General features: G+C 38.5%; 2 protein-coding genes across 2 annotated transcripts in view; one reads left to right on the forward strand and one right to left on the reverse strand.

Annotated features, from left to right (window-relative positions):
- kmt2bb (lysine (K)-specific methyltransferase 2Bb) overlaps positions 1-11,421 on the reverse strand; it is a 37,335-nt gene extending 25,914 nt beyond the window's left edge. Inside the window, exons 1-6 of the mRNA XM_053507002.1 lie at positions 11,008-11,421; positions 5,727-5,805; positions 1,664-5,320; positions 1,330-1,541; positions 353-454; positions 80-236 (exon numbers count right to left, since the gene is read on the reverse strand). Coding sequence (XP_053362977.1) covers positions 80-236; positions 353-454; positions 1,330-1,541; positions 1,664-5,320; positions 5,727-5,805; positions 11,008-11,406 — 4,606 coding nt within the window. The 5' untranslated portion in view covers positions 11,407-11,421. The remainder of the gene's footprint in view (positions 1-79; positions 237-352; positions 455-1,329; positions 1,542-1,663; positions 5,321-5,726; positions 5,806-11,007) is intronic.
- Positions 11,422-12,747: 1,326 nt separating this feature from the next.
- Positions 12,748-18,203, forward strand: psenen (presenilin enhancer, gamma-secretase subunit). The gene is made up of 4 exons (XM_053507987.1): positions 12,748-12,861; positions 13,890-13,956; positions 15,386-15,490; positions 15,654-18,203. Exons 2-4 carry the CDS (start codon positions 13,896-13,898, stop codon positions 15,791-15,793), a joined length of 306 nt encoding a protein of 101 aa, XP_053363962.1. The 5' UTR covers positions 12,748-12,861; positions 13,890-13,895; the 3' UTR covers positions 15,794-18,203.
- Positions 18,204-18,407: the final 204 nt, after the last annotated feature.

Raw genomic sequence — 18,407 nt, forward strand, 5'->3', positions numbered from 1 at the left:
CAACATGTTTTGTTAAAATATTATGAACTGCCATAATTTCCTGTTTATTAATACCATTTTTAAACAATTGCACCATTACCTTTAGCAGCAGGTGAGGGTGAAATGCCTGATCGTTCATGCAGAGGAAGAGCGCTGAGTCTGGGGATATCGTCTGGGACGATGGCGCGAGGCTGCCCCAGAACCACAGCTGCTGCTCGGCAAACATGCTTGATGCGTGGACCTCCTCTGGCCGGCTCCTGGAGGAACAATCATAACCAAGCAAAGAGACAGGGACATGTTTAGTAATACAAGTTGATAATTATCTAATTAACTACCTAATTATTGCTGAGCAACATGGAGACTGCAGAATTACTTGTTCTGGTGAAGCAACAGTCTTTTCAGGGCAGGAATGCTTAAATTGCATCATGGGTTTCCTGATCTGCCTCCCAGCTGTGATTCGGCTTTCTGGCAGGAGCTGTAAAGTTAACAAATAAGCAATTTTTTTTAACTAATGTTTAAAATATAATAGGCTTTCAATTGTTTTAATTAAATGTAACTGACTTCATTTGGCTCTTGAGTCCACAAGCATTTTTGTCCCACCCATAAAAAAAAATAAAAATAAAAAAAAAAAAACAGCCAAAAAAGTCATGACTTTTATGAAAATTTCACAGACAGTTGTCCTACATTGTAAAAACATTTAAATGACTTTATGGATCACTTAAATCTCTATGTTGTTGGCTGTAAACACAACAGGAAAATAAAAAATCCAAAAGACAAACAGAAACCGTAAAATTAAAACTTAATGAAATAAAATTATGTGGGTATACTGTATCAACATATGTTACTTAAATATCTGGTTAACCAGAAAGAAAAAATGCTTGTCTTGTGTGAACTCGTAGCCCTCATCATGACAGAATTCTTCTCCAAGGTGATGTGAAACACAAGCATTGACGAAATACAAAAGAGTTGGAATCAAATGTATGCCACAACTACATGTATCCAGGAGTGGGAGGGATGGTGGTGTTCCGTGCCCCGTCAATCAAAGTGACGCCAGCCAATCGTAGCTATCTGTGAGCTCATGTATGCAAAAAGGACAGAGAGAGAGAATTCCTCCCCTGTGACACAGCATAAGAAGCAGTCTAAAATGACACGGCGGTTGGCTTCATATGTCTCAGAGGAAGCACCTGCTAGCTTTGACCCTGCCGGTTTGAAAACTTTCATGTAATGAAAGCCAGTGGTTGATAACTGCCAATATCATATTAGAAGTGAGACTAAAGGGGTTATAAAAATTTGCCCAGTAAAATCTTATAGCCTAAAAACTGCAAGGATAACAAAGGATTTTTTTCCTACCCCAGATGACTTGAGCTGTTTCTGCTGATCAATCTTGATGAGCTGAACCTTGGCTTTTTTGAGGAGGTTGAACATGCGCTTGTTGGCACCTGACAAGTGAGGACGCTGGATGAAGCTTCTCTCCTTTGACTCAACGTCTTTAGTCTTCTGATTAATTACTTTGTCTGACTTCGTCTGATCTCTTGATTCAGCTTCAAACATGTTCTCTATGTCTAATAATAAAACAAGCATAAACCCAGGTTAAGTAAATCATTGCAGATGTTTTGTATGAGATCCATGCTTGAAAGAATGCCAGTGATTAAAACAAAAAAATTTAAATATGCAGAAGGCTTACCCATGGATTTCTTGGGAAGTGAAATGTCCGTATGAATAGAAAATTCATCTTGCATATCATCCTCCTGCTCTTCCTGCTGTTGCGCCAACAACTTGTTGCTGAGAGCACGTACACAGATCGACACTTTACGAACAACCCCTGGACTGTCAAGATCCTCGATCTTCAGTTTAGCCTTTTCGGCCTTAATATCAGAAAAAGACTGAATTAAACTGGTTTCCTTCTCAAAATCTAACTTTTGTGCCTCGGGTGGTGGTAAAACGGCTTTCCCCACTGCAACCGATGGAAGTGGTTTTAGCTTTTTCTTGTTGGGACCAAAGTTAAACTCATCCTTAAGTTTCTTGTAAAGCTTTAGGTGGGATGGTGGCTTCCTAAATTTAATGCTCGGCTTCTTTTTCTGAGGTGGGTCAATTATTGAATCTAACGAAAAATCTTCTGCGGACAATAAGGCCTCGTACTCCTTTTCAATATCTTGGTCAAAGTTGTATAGCTCTGCACCTGCAGGCTCCAGAACTTGCCAATTAAATCCTGGGTCTCGAAGTAGCGATCTTCTCTTGCCGGAGGACTTATCTTCACCTAGGTTTTCCAGGTCGTTTACTGGCTCAAGCTTAGATTCTTCAGCAGAGGACAAATCAAGATCTAACTGCGCTTCGGGCAGATCTGAGAGAAGATCTTCCTCATCCTGTGAGGGAAGAGAGGAGGGTTCATCTTTTTCATCACCACCATCACATTTCTTTAATTTTGGATTCAATCCCAACTGGTGTCCTTTCTTCTGAGCGTTTCTCCGTGGCAGATCCGACATGCCAGCATCATCCATAAATCTCTTTGGTGTTTTGATCACTCGTGAGGACCGAGCACTGACCACTGGCATTATAAAATGCTTAATGTTTTTAACAAATTTTGTTTTACCAGGTTGGACTACAATAGAATCAGTGTCTGGTTTTTCATCAGCAAAAGGCTTTTCTTTTTCTTTTTGATCATAACGTTGAGGACCAAGCTCACGTTCCACTTGCTGTGCAAAAAGCCTTGCCCTTCTTTTTTTGTCTTCAAGAATGTAAGAAAGACTTGAAGAAATAGGGGTGTTTCTATATTTCGTTTTCTGCACACCAACTAGTTTAGACTGTGCTGGCTCGGTAGCTACCACTGTTGAGCAAACATCAGCGTCTTCTTCTGATAACTGTCTTTGAGGCAACCTTTTTCGGCGAGTTTTTAACCTCTGTCCTATAAAAGGTCTTCGCCTTTTCTTGCCATGCTTGACTGGTTGTTGAGCATGATGAGGAGCCTCTGCTTGATCAGGGACTCTCACATGAGGCTCCAAAACCAAGACCTCTGCAGCCTCTGTTGATGGAGCTTCCACAGTCTTAATTTCTGGTTGTGTTTCTGTCCCAGGTTGAGGTGAAGTTGAAGCAGAATTGACACCTGGAGGTTTAACTGCTTCAGACATTGGTGCTTCATGTCCTGGTAGAGACTCTTTTGCTTCTGAGAGAGCAGCCTGACAAGAGAACTTCCTCGGTTTAGGTTGTTCATGTGATTCTGGTAATTCCCCCATCTTGGTTTCAATTTCAGTGGTTGGAGCTTCCGTTTCAGTGGCTGGAGCTTCCATCTGAGTGACTGGAGCATCTGTTTCAGCTACAGAACCCTCTGTTTCAGCAATCATTTTAGAATTTGTGTCATCGGCAGAAGGAGCATTCTTACATTTTCTCCTAGAAGTTGTCCAGGGTTTATGCCTTACACGCTTTTTTCGAGGAGAGTTCAGACTCAATCTGCGCCTTGTCTTGGGCATCAAGGGAAGAGTCATAGTTTCTATCTGGTTCTCCATTTCTACTAGAGACTGATGATCATCTTTAGAAACCTCTTTCAGTTCAGGTGTAGTTGTGGTTTGCTGGACAGCAAATGACTGCTTTAAGCTGCTGTGTTTTCCTGGTGAGGACGAAACCTTTAATTGAAGAGGAGGAACAAAATCCTGACCTATCGCCCCTGGACCTCTCTCTGGGGCTGCCTCTGGATGCTTCTCTCCTAGAACCTCAGATGTAACAGAAACCTGAGATTTCTCACCGTTTCTTAGAGTTACCTCGCCATCACATCGTGACCTTGTCTCCTCGTTGTCTCCTGAGGTCACCTCACTATCTTTTAGCGACATCCTCTCTTCATTCTTTATTGAGGTCACCTTACCATCATTTCTCGACATGGTCTCCTCATCCTTGCCTGACGTTGCCTCATCCTTTCCTGACGTCGGCTCATCATCATTTCTTGGTCTTGTTTCCTCTTTCTTTCTTGAGGTCACCCCATCGTTTCTCGGCCTTGCGTCCTTATTCTTTCCTGAGAGCACCCTACCATCATTTCTTGACCTTGCCTTCTCACTCTTTCTTGAGGTCACCTGACCAGTATTTGTTAATCTATCCTCCTTGTTATCCTCTCTTGATATATCCTTGTCAGGTTTATCAATGGTCAGCTCAGGCTTTCTTGAGCTCTCATCCTCTTTCTCTGTGATGTCTGTATTTTCTGGGATTCCTGGGCTAACATTAGCAGTGTTTAGCAATTCTTTACTTTCTGGTTCCTGCAAAGTGTTGGTCTCTGAAGTGTCAGCTGGACTTGATGTAGGTTCTGCTGAAACATCTTGCTCTTCTGCACATTTGGAGGAACTTTCTGTTTCTTTATGAAGGCTTTCTGGTGCTTGGCTTAGATTTTCTTGGGGATGAGGACTAACAGTTTTGCTTTTGCATTTTACCAGTGTTAGGGTCCAAATAAACTTACTGCATTTCTTACGTGACCTGGCTTTTGGGTTTCGTATCCGTGTTAATTTTAAACCTGGAATTCCCACAAAATTGTTCTCTATCGAGTCTCCTGTCGGTTGCTGAGACAAAGCACTGAAGTTCTCATCACCCTTCTCCTTCCGATTCCTCTTCTTCCGTTTTTTCTTTTTCTTCCTCGAAGGTGGTTTAGGTTCCTCAACCGTTGACACCTCTAACACAGACTCTGATAAAGTGGCCTCATCCTTGTGGTCTCCCGATTGCTCAACGTGGCTCGAATCTAATCTGTGGCGTCTTCGAATCACAAGCTTTTGGACTTCTGTGCTTTCTTTTGACACGCTGACTGTTGGTTTGGACTTCTTTTCATCAGCGTTTGGCTCTACAGTGTCACTACGTGATGCAGAACGAGTCTTGCGGGCCGAGTTCCTCAAATTTTCCTCTACCTTTTGGTCATTTACGTCTGGCACACTCTGGGCAACAGACGCAGATCGTCCACGCCTTCTTGTAATGACCTCTTGCTTTACCTCAACAGAGCTACTTTCTAAGGCTTTTGCACCTCTCTTTAATTTCACTTGTGCAGTTGAGAGCACTGCACACTTATTTTCCTTAGTTTCAGACTTCTGTTGAGCATCCACCTTAACTCTCCTCTTAGTCACTAACTTGATTGTGATTCTCGGAGCAGATGAAGCGTCATCTTTTACAGAGCCTCTTTTCCGTCTTTGTTTTGTTAGCTTATCTGAGCATGGAACAGCATCTTCTGGTAAAATATCATCACACGCCTCTTTGAAGTGAGATTCCGGTGTATCTCCAGAATCCTTCAGAGGCGCCTGAACATTTTCCACAGCTGTGACCGCTGCTGGAGCTGGTTTCCGAAATACCCTTCTTGACGAATTTGTTGGTGCACAAATACCTAGGAGAAAAACAGTTTTGAAATAAGAGATTTCTTTTTATAATGTTATTCGAACTGAGGATGAAATGATGAGAAATGTACAACTGAACACTAACCATAACTGTAATCGTGTAATTACCATATCAGGCTTGTGTGCCATGCTAGGTAAAAAAAAATTAAATAAATAAACTACTAGATTTTTCTATTTAGATATACAAATATATAGCTAATACAAAAACAAATACAAAAAAAAAAAATACACAGTCAGCTTAACAGTATTAACATGCAAGGGCTCTTCAACTCTTTTTGTTCAAATATACATTAACGCTAACCACAATTAAATCCAGTCTGAGGGAATAAAATAACCCAGTGTTTGCACTGTGATGTAAAAGATTTTCAAACACGTTAGAAAAAAAACGTCACTTACGTCTGGCACGATTTCTTCGGGACTGTTTAGGAACACTGCTGCTTTCATTTTCAGCCTCAAAGCCTTTGAATTCAGATCCCTGTAATCAACACCAACAAAAGCACAGACATTAGTATTATTAGCTGTAATTATTTGAGTGGGTGTTGACTTTTTTGTTTTTCAAAAACATGCATAATTGCATTTTAGTCTGCATTAAAAAAAATTTTTGTAATTTTATTAACTATTGTACATGATTTACACCAGGTGTCAACCACCAGAATTTTTTGGTGTACGACCATCACATTTGTCACGATCCAGCATTCTCTCTTCCCATTAACACTGATAAGCACTTGGAGTATTCTCAGCGCGGATTATGACTGGTTGTAAGTGTGTCATACAAAGCACTACAAACTAACTTACTGGACAATTCTTAAGACACACCTAACTTTGTAGGAAGACAAACTGCCATCCTGGTATATTTTTTTTTATTACTGGACCATTTGCAACCTAGTAGTAAAACTGAGGTGTGTCTGATACGCTTTAGTCAGAGTAACACACACTACCGTGTTAATGTCAGTGGTGTACTGAGAAATGATCCTCTACCCAAATATCATCTGGTCCCTTACCATTATAGACAGGAAGTGAGAGAGAGAGAGAAAGAATGGCACACTGCGCACAAAAGAGGATTCTGTGTCGATCAGAAAACTCTCTGTAGACATATGTTTTAAATAGGAAAATATCTGGCCCTAAGATCATAAGTCTGCATCTTTCAACAGAAAGCATTGTGAAACAGGAACTACATTAGGTTACTGTCTAGAAAGGTCATGATTCAATGAGCAGAATATCACGCACAATTGTTGTTAATAAAGGAAGAACAATTCTGTTTAAATGGACTCATGAAATCAAACATTGCTATAATAAAATATTATTTTGAAACACATTGTAATTGCGATTTCAACTGCAATATAAATAATTATTTTGATTGTGTAAAGCTGCTTTTTGACCATGACAATTGTAAAAAGTGCCATACAAATAGAATTTAATTGAACTGAATAATTAAATGTACCACGTAGCAATCGAATGTATTTTTCTAGCTTAACGCCAAATAATTGGACAAATTCTCATTAACGTTTGCCACTATTTCTTCATCACCTCGAAATGACTCGAAAATTCCTGACTATGCGAATGTCACTTGGAATAAACTGCAACCTTTTGCGATGGCTTGCATTCGTCCATTAGTTGATTTCAGTTTTTTATATGAATAAGATATATAATATATAAATGTAAATACATAATAGTTCTTCACATTTAAATCCTCCCAACAATTTGACTATATAAACATAAAGTCTCTGATCTGAGAATGCAATAGATTAAAACACAACGAGTGCACTTGAGGCGCCAATTTAACTGGAAACAAAGCTCCAAAGTGGGATAAAATGCGGTCCATTTCTCTGCCATTGTTGACGGCAATGCCTCTCTTGTATCCTTGAGCAAAAACCTTAACCCTGAAGTGCTCAGCTGTAAACTGTCTGACATGTTTTGCTTTGGTTAAAAGCATCAGCCAAATTATGTAAATGTGAAAGCAGTGATCCTGAATCACTAAACATGCACGTTAGTGATGCATGAGCCTAAAGTGCAAAAAAAAAAAAAAAAAAAACAGAACCACATTTCTGCCTGAACACACAAAATGTAAAATGCTGACAAACATCAAAGATGTAATAAAAATACTGACTGTTCCCTATCAGCCCTGAAAGTCTAATCTTAACCTCCCTTAACTTCAGCTGCTATCCCTGGGTGTGAGCTAGGACTGATGACCAGTGTAAATAGCAACACCACAGCCATGTCTTAAAGCTGGTGCTTTGGGGCAGTGGTAGCTCAAATCCTTAAAGATCTGGGTTACTGATCAGAAGGTCAGGGGTTCAAGCTGTCTAGGAGCGAGGCTCCTAATGCCATCTGCTCCAGGGGCGCTGTATCCTGTCTGATCCTGCAATCTCACCCCTGCTTCCTAACCGAAATATGCAAAAAAAAGTTACGACCTCAAATCACTAAGTAGCAGTCTTACAGCTGATACTCCTGAAAATCTAAACCAGAACTTAATTTAATTGTGACACTTATATATAAAATGGCATTTTCTCATCCAACAGATCGTGTCGAGGTTTACATGTCGGGGAGGTAGAAAACTGCTTTGTGAATGAATGAGACAAATTTAAAGCAAAAGGAGGGTGCTTTCGCTTATGCAAGTGTTTAGTTCATTTGAATCAAATCCTGGTGTGTGATCTTCTATGTGCTGCAACTTATTTTACGCAGGTGAAATTAACCAGTCCAACTGACGTGCTTCTGAACAAATCCCAGCATGATTCGACTGCAGGAAGTGACCTGAAGGTGTGATGTGTTTTGGGTTGGAAGTAATACATATTTTTTTCCAATAAAACTGAAATGCTACACTGTGCCACAGGGGAGATTTGTAGCACTACAAAAAGTGTGCTGTGTTTTGAAGATGACAATAACAAACAAAGAGGGAAAAAATGCTAGATGCAATACACATATTGTATCCAATTCATTATTAGTACTTTGTAAAAGTCACTCAGAACCAGCTCAGCGTTCTCTGTTCTAGGATATGTTCTTGATCTTTAAGAACACTTGAAAATGCCTTGTTTACCTTTTGTTTCCCATTCCCTTTGTAAAATGAGATGTACACACCCCGAATACTTTTTTTTAAAACCATGTCGCTAATCTGTTTGCTACATTTCACTCTAACTAATGCAACATTGCAGAAAGTCAACTATTATGACTGCTAAGTATCAGGTTGATACTCTGATATTCCCATTGGATCCAAAAATAAAATGGTTGTGTCTGGGAATCTTTATTCAATCTGTTGCAATCCCATATATACACTATGTATATATTATTATATTACATATTTAAAAGCACAGGATTATCTTGTGCTTTACCTTTTACTGTAATAAAAAGCTTGGTAGCAAGTGCAAAAACAGAAGTAAAGACTCATGTTCGTATAAAAAAAAAAAAAAAAAAAAAAGACAAAACCATGACACAGGACTTGTCATAGAAATTTGAATTATCATCACCAGAGCGAAGCTGTCATCTCAACTATTCATTACATCAATCATCCAGACCTGCTGCAAAATACTACTGACATCCAGTGCAGGTGTGTGTGTGTACTGAAATCAGCAGCATTTTGAAAGCTCAGAAATAGCATGACAAAATAAAATACTCTTTATGGTGGATAAAGTTTCTAGCCATAACACAAAGTGTCACAGTTAGCGTATAAGGGAAACGTGAATAGAGAACACGTGGAATGATTAGGGTTGACGTGTACAGGACAAATGATCTCTGGGTAAATGATGAAAAAGACAAGAAGGTCATCACGATGTACACATCGTAAATTTTACTGTACTACAAGTCCACACGCTATCTAAATACAAAATGACTAGTTTGATCTTCATTATAACAATCTGATATAGACGCTGCGGAGGCCAGGTAATCTGCCTGCGACTAGCCATTTGACCATAGTACCATGTACACACAATACACCTGATTTAGGACATTTAAAAACATACTTAAAGTCTAACAAGACCTGTAAAATGCTATGTTTATGTATATTGTACTGTTCTATGTTTTAAATCCGTCTGATTCTTAGCGTCGGCAGAAAATGATGTAACAAGAGCACTGGCTGTGGGGGAAGACACCCACAATGCACTTTTTTCACAATATATAATGCAATGTACACTATTACACAATTAATCGCCAAAAATGGCTGATACAATTTGAAAAATCTGAACTGGAACTGAATTTAGCTGTGACGTTCAAATAGGAAATGCCATTTTCTCATCTCCCACACATCGTTTTGAGGTTTACACGACTGAGATGTAGAGAACTTTCAAACACGAAAGATGCTTTAACTTATGCAGTGTTTTGTCCATTTGATTCAAATCCTGGTGTGATCTTCTCTGTGCTAAAATTTATTTAGTTTCAGGAACTGAAATCGCAATTTTAACCACATTTGATCGCAAGCATTTAGTACAGGTAATATTGGTATAGTTAAGAATTTAGGCAAAGTTTTTCAATAATTTAAGTTTTTATATATATTCTTTATACATTATAAATTAGTCCTGGCAAACATCCTTTTAATTAGATCATTTGTGACATTATTTGGTGTTATCCTAGATAAGCACGTCTGAATACAAAATGGTAAATTTAATAATTACATATCGCAGTTAAAATCGCAATACGTGGAAAGATAATCAGAATGTGATTTTTTTAATCAAATCATGCAGCCCTAATATACATATATCACCTGTGTTTATTTTAACTGGTCTGTTTATGCAACGTAAAGTAAGTCAGAAGTATTCCAGTCCTATGCATGCACAGTGTGGGGGCACAAAGACAGATTTTGGTATGAATAAAAATAAAATCCCCGCGGGAAAAAAAAAAAACTCTTAAACGATTAACTAAGTGAAATGTGAACCGAGTCTGAACAGGTTTCAAGAAGTAATGAACCATAGGTCTAGTTATTTACGCCATACACGGCTTATATTAAATGATTACACATACAGTAGCTAACTGTGCAATAATAAATATAATAAGTGACCAAAGTCTATTCTATACATTACAATGTGCAGAAGAACTGAACTCTTCTTTAGGTTTTATTACTGACATTGTTCTTCTCAGTGTTCTTTCTCCCCCATTTGTGTGTGTGTGAGTGAAGTGTAGCCCCTTTTGGTCTTCATCAGGCCACACACACACACACACAAACGAGCAGCTTGTAATGAACCCACATCAACTTCCTCATCAAAACAGCCCTATGCATTAGAGATGCAGCGAATTTGTAAAGCCGCAATCTACAAAGCAGTCAGATGTGGCTCAGTGCGCAAACACACACACACACACAGGTCTAGTGGCGTTAGCTCCTCGGCTACAGTAGCTCGCCCCCTCCCCCTCCGCGATAACACACACACACACTGTTGTGAACGCAGAAACATTGTTTCTAATCGCAGTGTAAAATGTAGCGTTGTGTTCCTGTAAGCAGCGCGCGATCGCACGCGCACACACACATACATATACACGCGCACGCACACAGCTGTCATATCCACTCCTGATCTGCTAACTTCATGGCAGGTTTTGTCTCCATTTTCTCCACACATCGGAACTGAAAGCAGGCTGCTAGTCGAGTTAGCCCGCAGCTCTCTCTCTAGCGCTTGTATTTTGTTCCAGTGATGCTAACAAGCTTCTCCAAACTAAACTTCCCCTCGGTGCAGGCCCGGGTCAGAATAAAGCTACCGACCTCCTCGCTTCCACTCGAGCTGTAGCCGGCCTCCCCCAGGCTCTTGTAGCTCGCCTGGATCCCGAGCAGGCGCAGGTGAGACGGGTCCTCTCCGCACGCAAGCGCCAGGCAGCCTCCAGGCCTCGGGCCTCCGCCACCGCTCTCGTCCTGCTCCGACCCCGAGCGACCGAGCTGCCACCGCTTCTCTGAGCGCAGGCGACTGCGCGACGACCAGGGTCGCCCGGGAAAGCGTCCCCGAGCCGCGGCCACACCGCCCGCCGCCCCGCCTGCAGCCGCGGCCGCCGAGCCGCATCCCGCCGCTGCTGCCATCGCTAGCTTCAACAACACCGATATACAGAGGAGCTCCGAGTTCAGCGGAGAGGGAAAGCGCCTGATTGGGAGGGGGAGGCAGCAAGGCATTGTGGGAAATGGAGGCGCAGACAGGACAGAGGAGACTGTAGTGCAGAGTTATTTTATATGGGTGCATAAGAATATATAACAAAATAGTTACTGCCTTTGGCACGTTATGAACGATAAATCAAAAGTCAAGCAATATTTTAGGCTATTAAACTCAGCCAAAAAAATGTATAGATACTTTAAGTAAAGAAAATAGTATATATTATATAATAATATACTATTAACAAAATTATCATGTGTATCAATATATAACGTATCAATATATAACTTGTAGCAATACATTTAGTATTAAAATCTTTATGCACGTTTTTCTTTTTCTAAAGTGTGTATAATTTTTTTTGGCTGACGAAATGTATATTTTATATATACAATTGATATATCGATATATTGATATATGTATGTATGTATGTATGTATAGATAGAAAGATAGATAGATAGATAGATAGATAGATAGACTATTATTTTAATTATAAGCTTTCTTTTTAATGATCTTTAATAATCTTTTCATATTAGGTGAACACTTGAACACTTTAAAATTTTTGTATAAATATTTTATTTATTAATTAATTCTAAATGTATTGCTAGAAGTTGTATAATTGTATATTAGTATACATAAATGTATTTTAGTACACATATATACATTATATATCTAATTATTTTTGTTGTTTTGTTCTGTCCATGTGCACATAGGTGATTGATATTGGGCATGGGCAGAACATGCAAACTTCTCACAAACAGACCCGAGGCAGGAATCAAACTCTCGACTCTGGAAGTGTGAATCTACTGTGCTAAATGTATTATTCCAAATGACAAGAGAATTAATACCTAAATTTCTCATCTTGTTTATTTAATTATACACTTTCTTTTCAATTATCTGTGTAATTTATGCATAATTTGGAATGCACATAGATCTACAGTATGAGTACAACGTTTGCCATCATGTGTCCCATGTAATAGTACTTAATTTACTGGACGAGTTGTCCATGGTGTACAGCACCTACTGCCCCGAGTCCCCAGGAGTATCACAACCGCACTGAACACTGAACGGTATAAGTGGTATAGAGAGAGAATGAGTAAGTTTGAGTTGGTAAACAAGCTTAATTTTTTAAACATAAGTTTGAAACATGCTAGATTAACAGGACAAAGTGGTATAGATAACAAGTGATTGAAGGTGTTCTCCGCATGTTTAACTGGCAGAGCTCTTTAATCAACTGTATTTAATTGCCATTTAGATAGTTATGGCATGAACATCCACCATTCATAAAATACTGGCTTTAGACGTCCTACAACTCTTTTCGTGTCACGAACTACATTTCCCATCACTCTCGCCAGCTCTGACGTCATGTCACACCCCTGATGCGGAAGCGGATGTTAGTTCGTTCTTCGCCTAAAAGCCATTTTCGATTTCAAACTTGCGTTTTGTGAGCAGCCGCTTACTGATTCGTGTTCCAAACAGAGGTATTTATTTTCATTAACCAGACGATACAGCTTTATATATTACACCGCCTTGTAAATACGTATAAAATTCCTGTTTTAGCTCCGCTATGTAGCCTCCGTTAGCTGATGTAGTCTCGATACAAAAGCGTCGCCGCTGAGCAGAGCAGAGCAGAGAAGCTAACACATCAGCCGGGGAATTAAACAGCGACTAGTATATATAACGTGTAAATATATTTGTCTTTTTAAAAGTATGTTACTTTGTGCGCGTATTTATTAAATCTGATTTGTAGGGCAAACGTTAGCTTTAAAGCACGGCTTAGGTAGAGTGTATTTGTGTAATCGCGCTGTTCGCCGCTAGGTGGCACTAACTTTAAAGTTCCACAGACAAGGGGTACTACTCTATTACCTCATGATGAGCAATTAGAATCATTTCTTAACAATAAATTATGCAATCATACAAAGGAAGTAACGTGGTACTTTGCTTCACAAACAAACAGCAAGGGGAGAAAATTTTTTCAAAATGGACAGAGACAGATTTACTAGGCACGATATTTGACATTAAATATATTAACGTGCATGCTCAAGGATTAATGGTTGGGGTACAAGGTGGTATAAAAAAGTTTCGAGACTAGTTTTGTAAAACACCAACAGATGGCAGCACAAGGCTGCACGAACAGTCACAGGGAGCCCCGACTTTCAGCTAGCTCAAACCTCGAAAATATCGAAACTATTCAGCAACATCCACAATCAATCCACAATGTTGATTTAACGCAAGGTCAAGTGCAAGCTCATCATCTTTTTTGATATTTTTTTTACATTTTTTTTTACATTTGTGTCATCAGGAATTCAGCCCCAGTCTATTAGTAGCAGGTTTTAAGATGTCTAAGGAGGTCAAAGGGCAATAAAAATGAGCTAATCTTGAAACTTTTTGGTTCCAATTTATGGCATTTAAATAAATAGATTGTAAAATCACAGTAATGGTGGTAGTCTGTAATATATGACAAGCTTTGTCTGCGGTCATTTAACATTAATTTTAACATCTTTTGCAGAAAATCATGAATTTGGAGCGTGTTTCCAACGAGGAGAAACTGAATCTTTGCCGAAAATATTATTTGGGTACGTCAATGTATCAATCTTTCTTGAATAAATGTCTTTTATTTGTTTGTTCATTGTAATTTCTGTGCCAACAGGCGTTTAAAATAGCTTTCTACCAGATCATAAATTTGAAAATCTTTTTTTTTTTTAAGCCCATAAAAACATAATGTTATACAGTCCATGTCTAAGCATTTCCTTAGTAACATAGTTATATAACATGAAACATTATGAGAAGGAATAAAATGGAAATTTGTTTTCAGTGATGTAAATCTGCTATTTAAATTCAACTTATAATTTCAAGAAAACCTGATGAAATATGGCATTAAGGCCTGAAATTCTATTTTTGGGGAAAAAAATCCATTAATTTTGGTTTATGAATGTGATGAGCACCACTTACTTCTGACAAAGCAGCGAGTGTGACAAAGTTACCAGAAGAAATCTTGTTCATATTCTTCAGCACACTCAGTAAAACCTAACGGATGTTTTACTTAAAAATTAAAACCGCAAAAATCTGTATCCAACTCATATCTATCCAAATCTATTATTTTTAAGCAAAGAGTTTTTGCACCAAATACTGACTGTGTTTATTTTATTACTATTATTTAGTGCTCTCTGTAGAAGTGTCTTTTATGTAGAAATATGATTATGGCACATTTTGCGTACGTTCCCAAGACATTTTGCAGTACTGTTAGTAAAACAGTTGCTAGGTTTTGCTGGAGAAAGAGTTCTTCTGTTAACTGTCACACTTCCTTATTTCTATTTTTATGCAAAACTCAGGAGCCTACATCAGGTTTTTTTTTCCTGTTTCCATCTGAAAACTGGTCTGTCATGTAATATAGATCAAGAGATTGATAGATACTTTATTGATCCTGAAGGAAATTGCAAACATCCAGTAGCAAGGACTAGCACTAGGATCCACTAGCAAGATCATCAAACCATGCTTCAACTGAATGACTAATAGAAAAAGTATAATATACAATACACAAAGAATAATGAATAAAAACTAGCTGAAACAACACATGCTACTTTCTTTCCAGGCATTAAAATATTCTGCTTGTAATATTATTTATTTATTTATTTTTAAGTTATGTTCAATGATTTTGTACATCATAATGAAGAGAGGATAAACATATAGACCAAAATTTTTTACAAAAAATAATAATATACCCAAGTCTGTAATTAGGGAAAAAGTGAGCAAGGTGGAGTTCATGAGTCTGACCATAAAATTTTGTTTGTAAAATTAGGTAAAGTCTTTAGTATGAGCTTTAACAGTCTATAGCAGCAAGTCTTATTAATGTACACGAGTTATTTCTGATTTAAAAAAAAAGTTTGCAATATCTTATAATTCAATATTCCTTTTTTTTTGTATCAAACTTATTTTGTGTCAAAGATATATTTATCTATAGCGACATTTATCTTCATTTCCTTTTTGATTTTATGCCTGATATAGGTGGCTTTGCCTTCCTCCCTTTCCTGTGGCTGGTGAACGTTGTGTGGTTTTTTAAAGAGGCCTTTGTCAAACCCGCCTACACAGAGCAACCACAGATCAAAATCTGTGAGTAAGACACCACGCACTTCTTAAAGCTGACACATTACACAGCTACAAGCGTCTGCTGAGTCTTCATATTCTGTCTGTACCATATATATTTTTGTGTTGTAAACATTGCTTGTAAATGTTGTTTCTTTGCGAACGTATAAATACAACGTGCTCTATGCAGATGTGAAGCGGTCGGCGCTGGGGTTAATTCTGTGGGTGGCCGTGCTCACGACGTGGATCACCATCTTCCAGCATTACCGAGCAGATTGGGGCGAAGTGGCTGATTATCTCTCCTTCACCATTCCTCTCGGAACACCATAAAGAGACTTTCCTTACTTCCCTGTTATTTCCTCTGGAAGGCTTGAGGATATTTTTAAATTTCTTAAACAGTGTGATAAACATGTCATATTATTTTTGACTTGTTGTGAAAGTGAAAGAATGAAACACATCAGAACGAAAGCGACTCTGAGCAACGTGATAAGAAATGAGTGAGACAACCAACTTACACACGTACATATTCACACACACGCCTCATTTACATAATCTTATAATCTCATAATCCCAACAACATGACTGACATTCCAGACTTTCTAATATCCACAAATGAATCCGCTCTGATGTGTAACTCATAACTGGCGCCTATTATGAAATCCGATCTCACGTTCGGGCAAATTCTAAGCCCACTTCCAGCCGGGATCTCGCTCGAGGCTGTTTTTAATAGCTTCTAGTCAGACTGTTGATGGCAGACGAGCTATGTTTCCCACCATCAGTACTTGGCATCTTTACAATAAAAAAAAAAGATTGATGAGTTCTGCAGTCAGGCATCCGAACGATGTTTTTTCCAAAATGACCAGCAAGTAATCATTACGTGACAGATCATAGTGTTCGTGTTCATGAATAGAGTCAGGGCAGTTTATATTTGGTTGGTTGATGTTGAGAGTATGATGTGATAATGCCAACGCGTTTCCTTTCGTTCCTTTCTCAGAACGCTGACCAACAACTGATTCTGTTCTTTGTACCATTTTTTTTTTTTTTGGCCATACCTGTAAAAGCATTAATCTTAATTAAAATTGACTTCTTGTGTTTGATTTTCTGACAATAGAGCTGTGAACTTATGAGACTGGAATAAATTCTCTTCTAACCTAGCAAAAATACAGTCACATTGGCAATATTATTATAACCTTGATGGTCCTCTAAGCATTACAGGTAGTTCATATATACTTCCAAATGTCATGAGTGTACTGTTTCCAGATCTCTTTACATCGTATGGGTTTTCTGGCCCAGGAAGTTGTCCTTACTTTAGATAACCGTTCCAGTACTTGCATAACTATAACCAAGTAGTGGAACATTACTAGAAATCCGTGCTCTGTCAGGAATCTTGGGTGGTTTCACGTATCACGGAAGACCTAAAGAGGTACAACATATGGGGACTTTTTCTAGTCACGTGTACTTGTGAAACAGCCTCACTGAGTTGTTACCAAGGCTTTTAACTTATTTATAGACAGAGCTGCTAAGTCCAGAAAGTCAAAGTGGCCTGTTGTCACTCTCCACAGTTGTGTAGTCAACTCTGGTACCAACAAATTCCTTCTGAACAACCTAGAACGTTCATTACCAGATTTGGTGTTCTCCTAGGATCATTTTCCCCTCGTGTAGGATTGTTCAATTTATTATTTTTTCATTACCTACTTAATCATGATGATCAGCTCTTAAGAATGACATCAGCATAATAGACGCCCATCTGTTGCTATTGTTCACCACCCAAATAAAATGACGATGCTGTGTTATAAGTGATGGTTTGTTTCCAGTGGGACGGTTGTGATGGGTGACTAACTAGGCCAGTAAATTCCTACGTGTTATAAAACAACATGTATGAATTCTTAAATGTAATGCTTCTCAAGGTGTTGATGTTTTTTTCTTTAAAAATAGCTCTGATTTCCCCCCTTATTTAAAACCCCACTTATATGTTAATCACTATCTGGTGACACTTTCCACTTAATTGGTAACATGACAAACAGCATCATTTTGTCTAATTCATTTCAGGACAAAAATAAAGACAGGCTGGTGAGGGAAATACTTTTTACAGCTGCTATAATCTGTAGCATAAAACAAATACACTACCTGGCACATGCTAATATCTCATAATCGACCACCTTAAGCTCAAGGTTATGCCTGTGCCATCAAGGAAGAAAAACTCATGTCACATAGATGTGATAACCTGGTAATTCAGGTCATCAGCTGACTTCATTTTATTGGCACATAACGTTGCTGAACCAGATCATAACACTGCGTCCAGAGGCATTTAGAGTGGCCATAATGCAGGAGGGGTGCATCGCTTTGGGCGCACCCCATATTGTGTGTATGGAAATGCTCTTACTTTCACTATTAAACATAGCTGGTTTATTCTGTTGATTTTTTTTACAGTGCAACTTCACTAAGCATTTAAGTTATCTCTGAACTATGACACTCATTCATAATTTTATTCCGGCAACATTTCTCCTGTGAAGGTTACAGCTCAGCCTATCCTTCCAGGTGTTAATAATGTCTTAACCCAATTCTAGGGATTTCAGTTTCTCCCATCGCGTGATGCAGGTCAATAATTTGACCATTCTGAAATGGCGACTTTTTTTTATGGTGACTAAAAAGCATAATATATTGTATATATATTCCATATAATAACCTCAACATTGTAATTGTTAGCAAAATTGTATTGAGAATAAAATTCTTTAAAGCATTCTGTAATTTTATTTACTTGTGGAAAGCCTGTTTTTTTTTTATGGGAGTACTTAAAAAAAAAACAATCCCAATACTTTATGACCTTTACGTTCTTTATTGAACCCCCCCCCCCTTCCAGATTTATCCCTCCTTTGCAATTATAATAAACTAAATTATAATAAAGAGCATAGATGTTAGGAATTATGTATTTATGGGGCTTGCT

This window comes from Clarias gariepinus, chromosome 11 (assembly GCF_024256425.1).
Source record: "Clarias gariepinus isolate MV-2021 ecotype Netherlands chromosome 11, CGAR_prim_01v2, whole genome shotgun sequence".
NCBI classification, from domain to species: domain Eukaryota; kingdom Metazoa; phylum Chordata; class Actinopteri; order Siluriformes; family Clariidae; genus Clarias; species Clarias gariepinus.

Coding starts and splice junctions, on each gene's coding strand:
- psenen (XM_053507987.1), top strand. CDS start 13,896: ATGAATTTGGAGCGTGTTTCCAACGAGGAGAAACTGAATCTTTGCCGA. Junction 13,957..15,385: donor TTGCCGAAAATATTATTTGG/GTACGTCAATGT, acceptor TGCCTGATATAG/GTGGCTTTGCCTTCCTCCCT. Junction 15,491..15,653: donor GCAACCACAGATCAAAATCT/GTGAGTAAGACA, acceptor TGCTCTATGCAG/ATGTGAAGCGGTCGGCGCTG.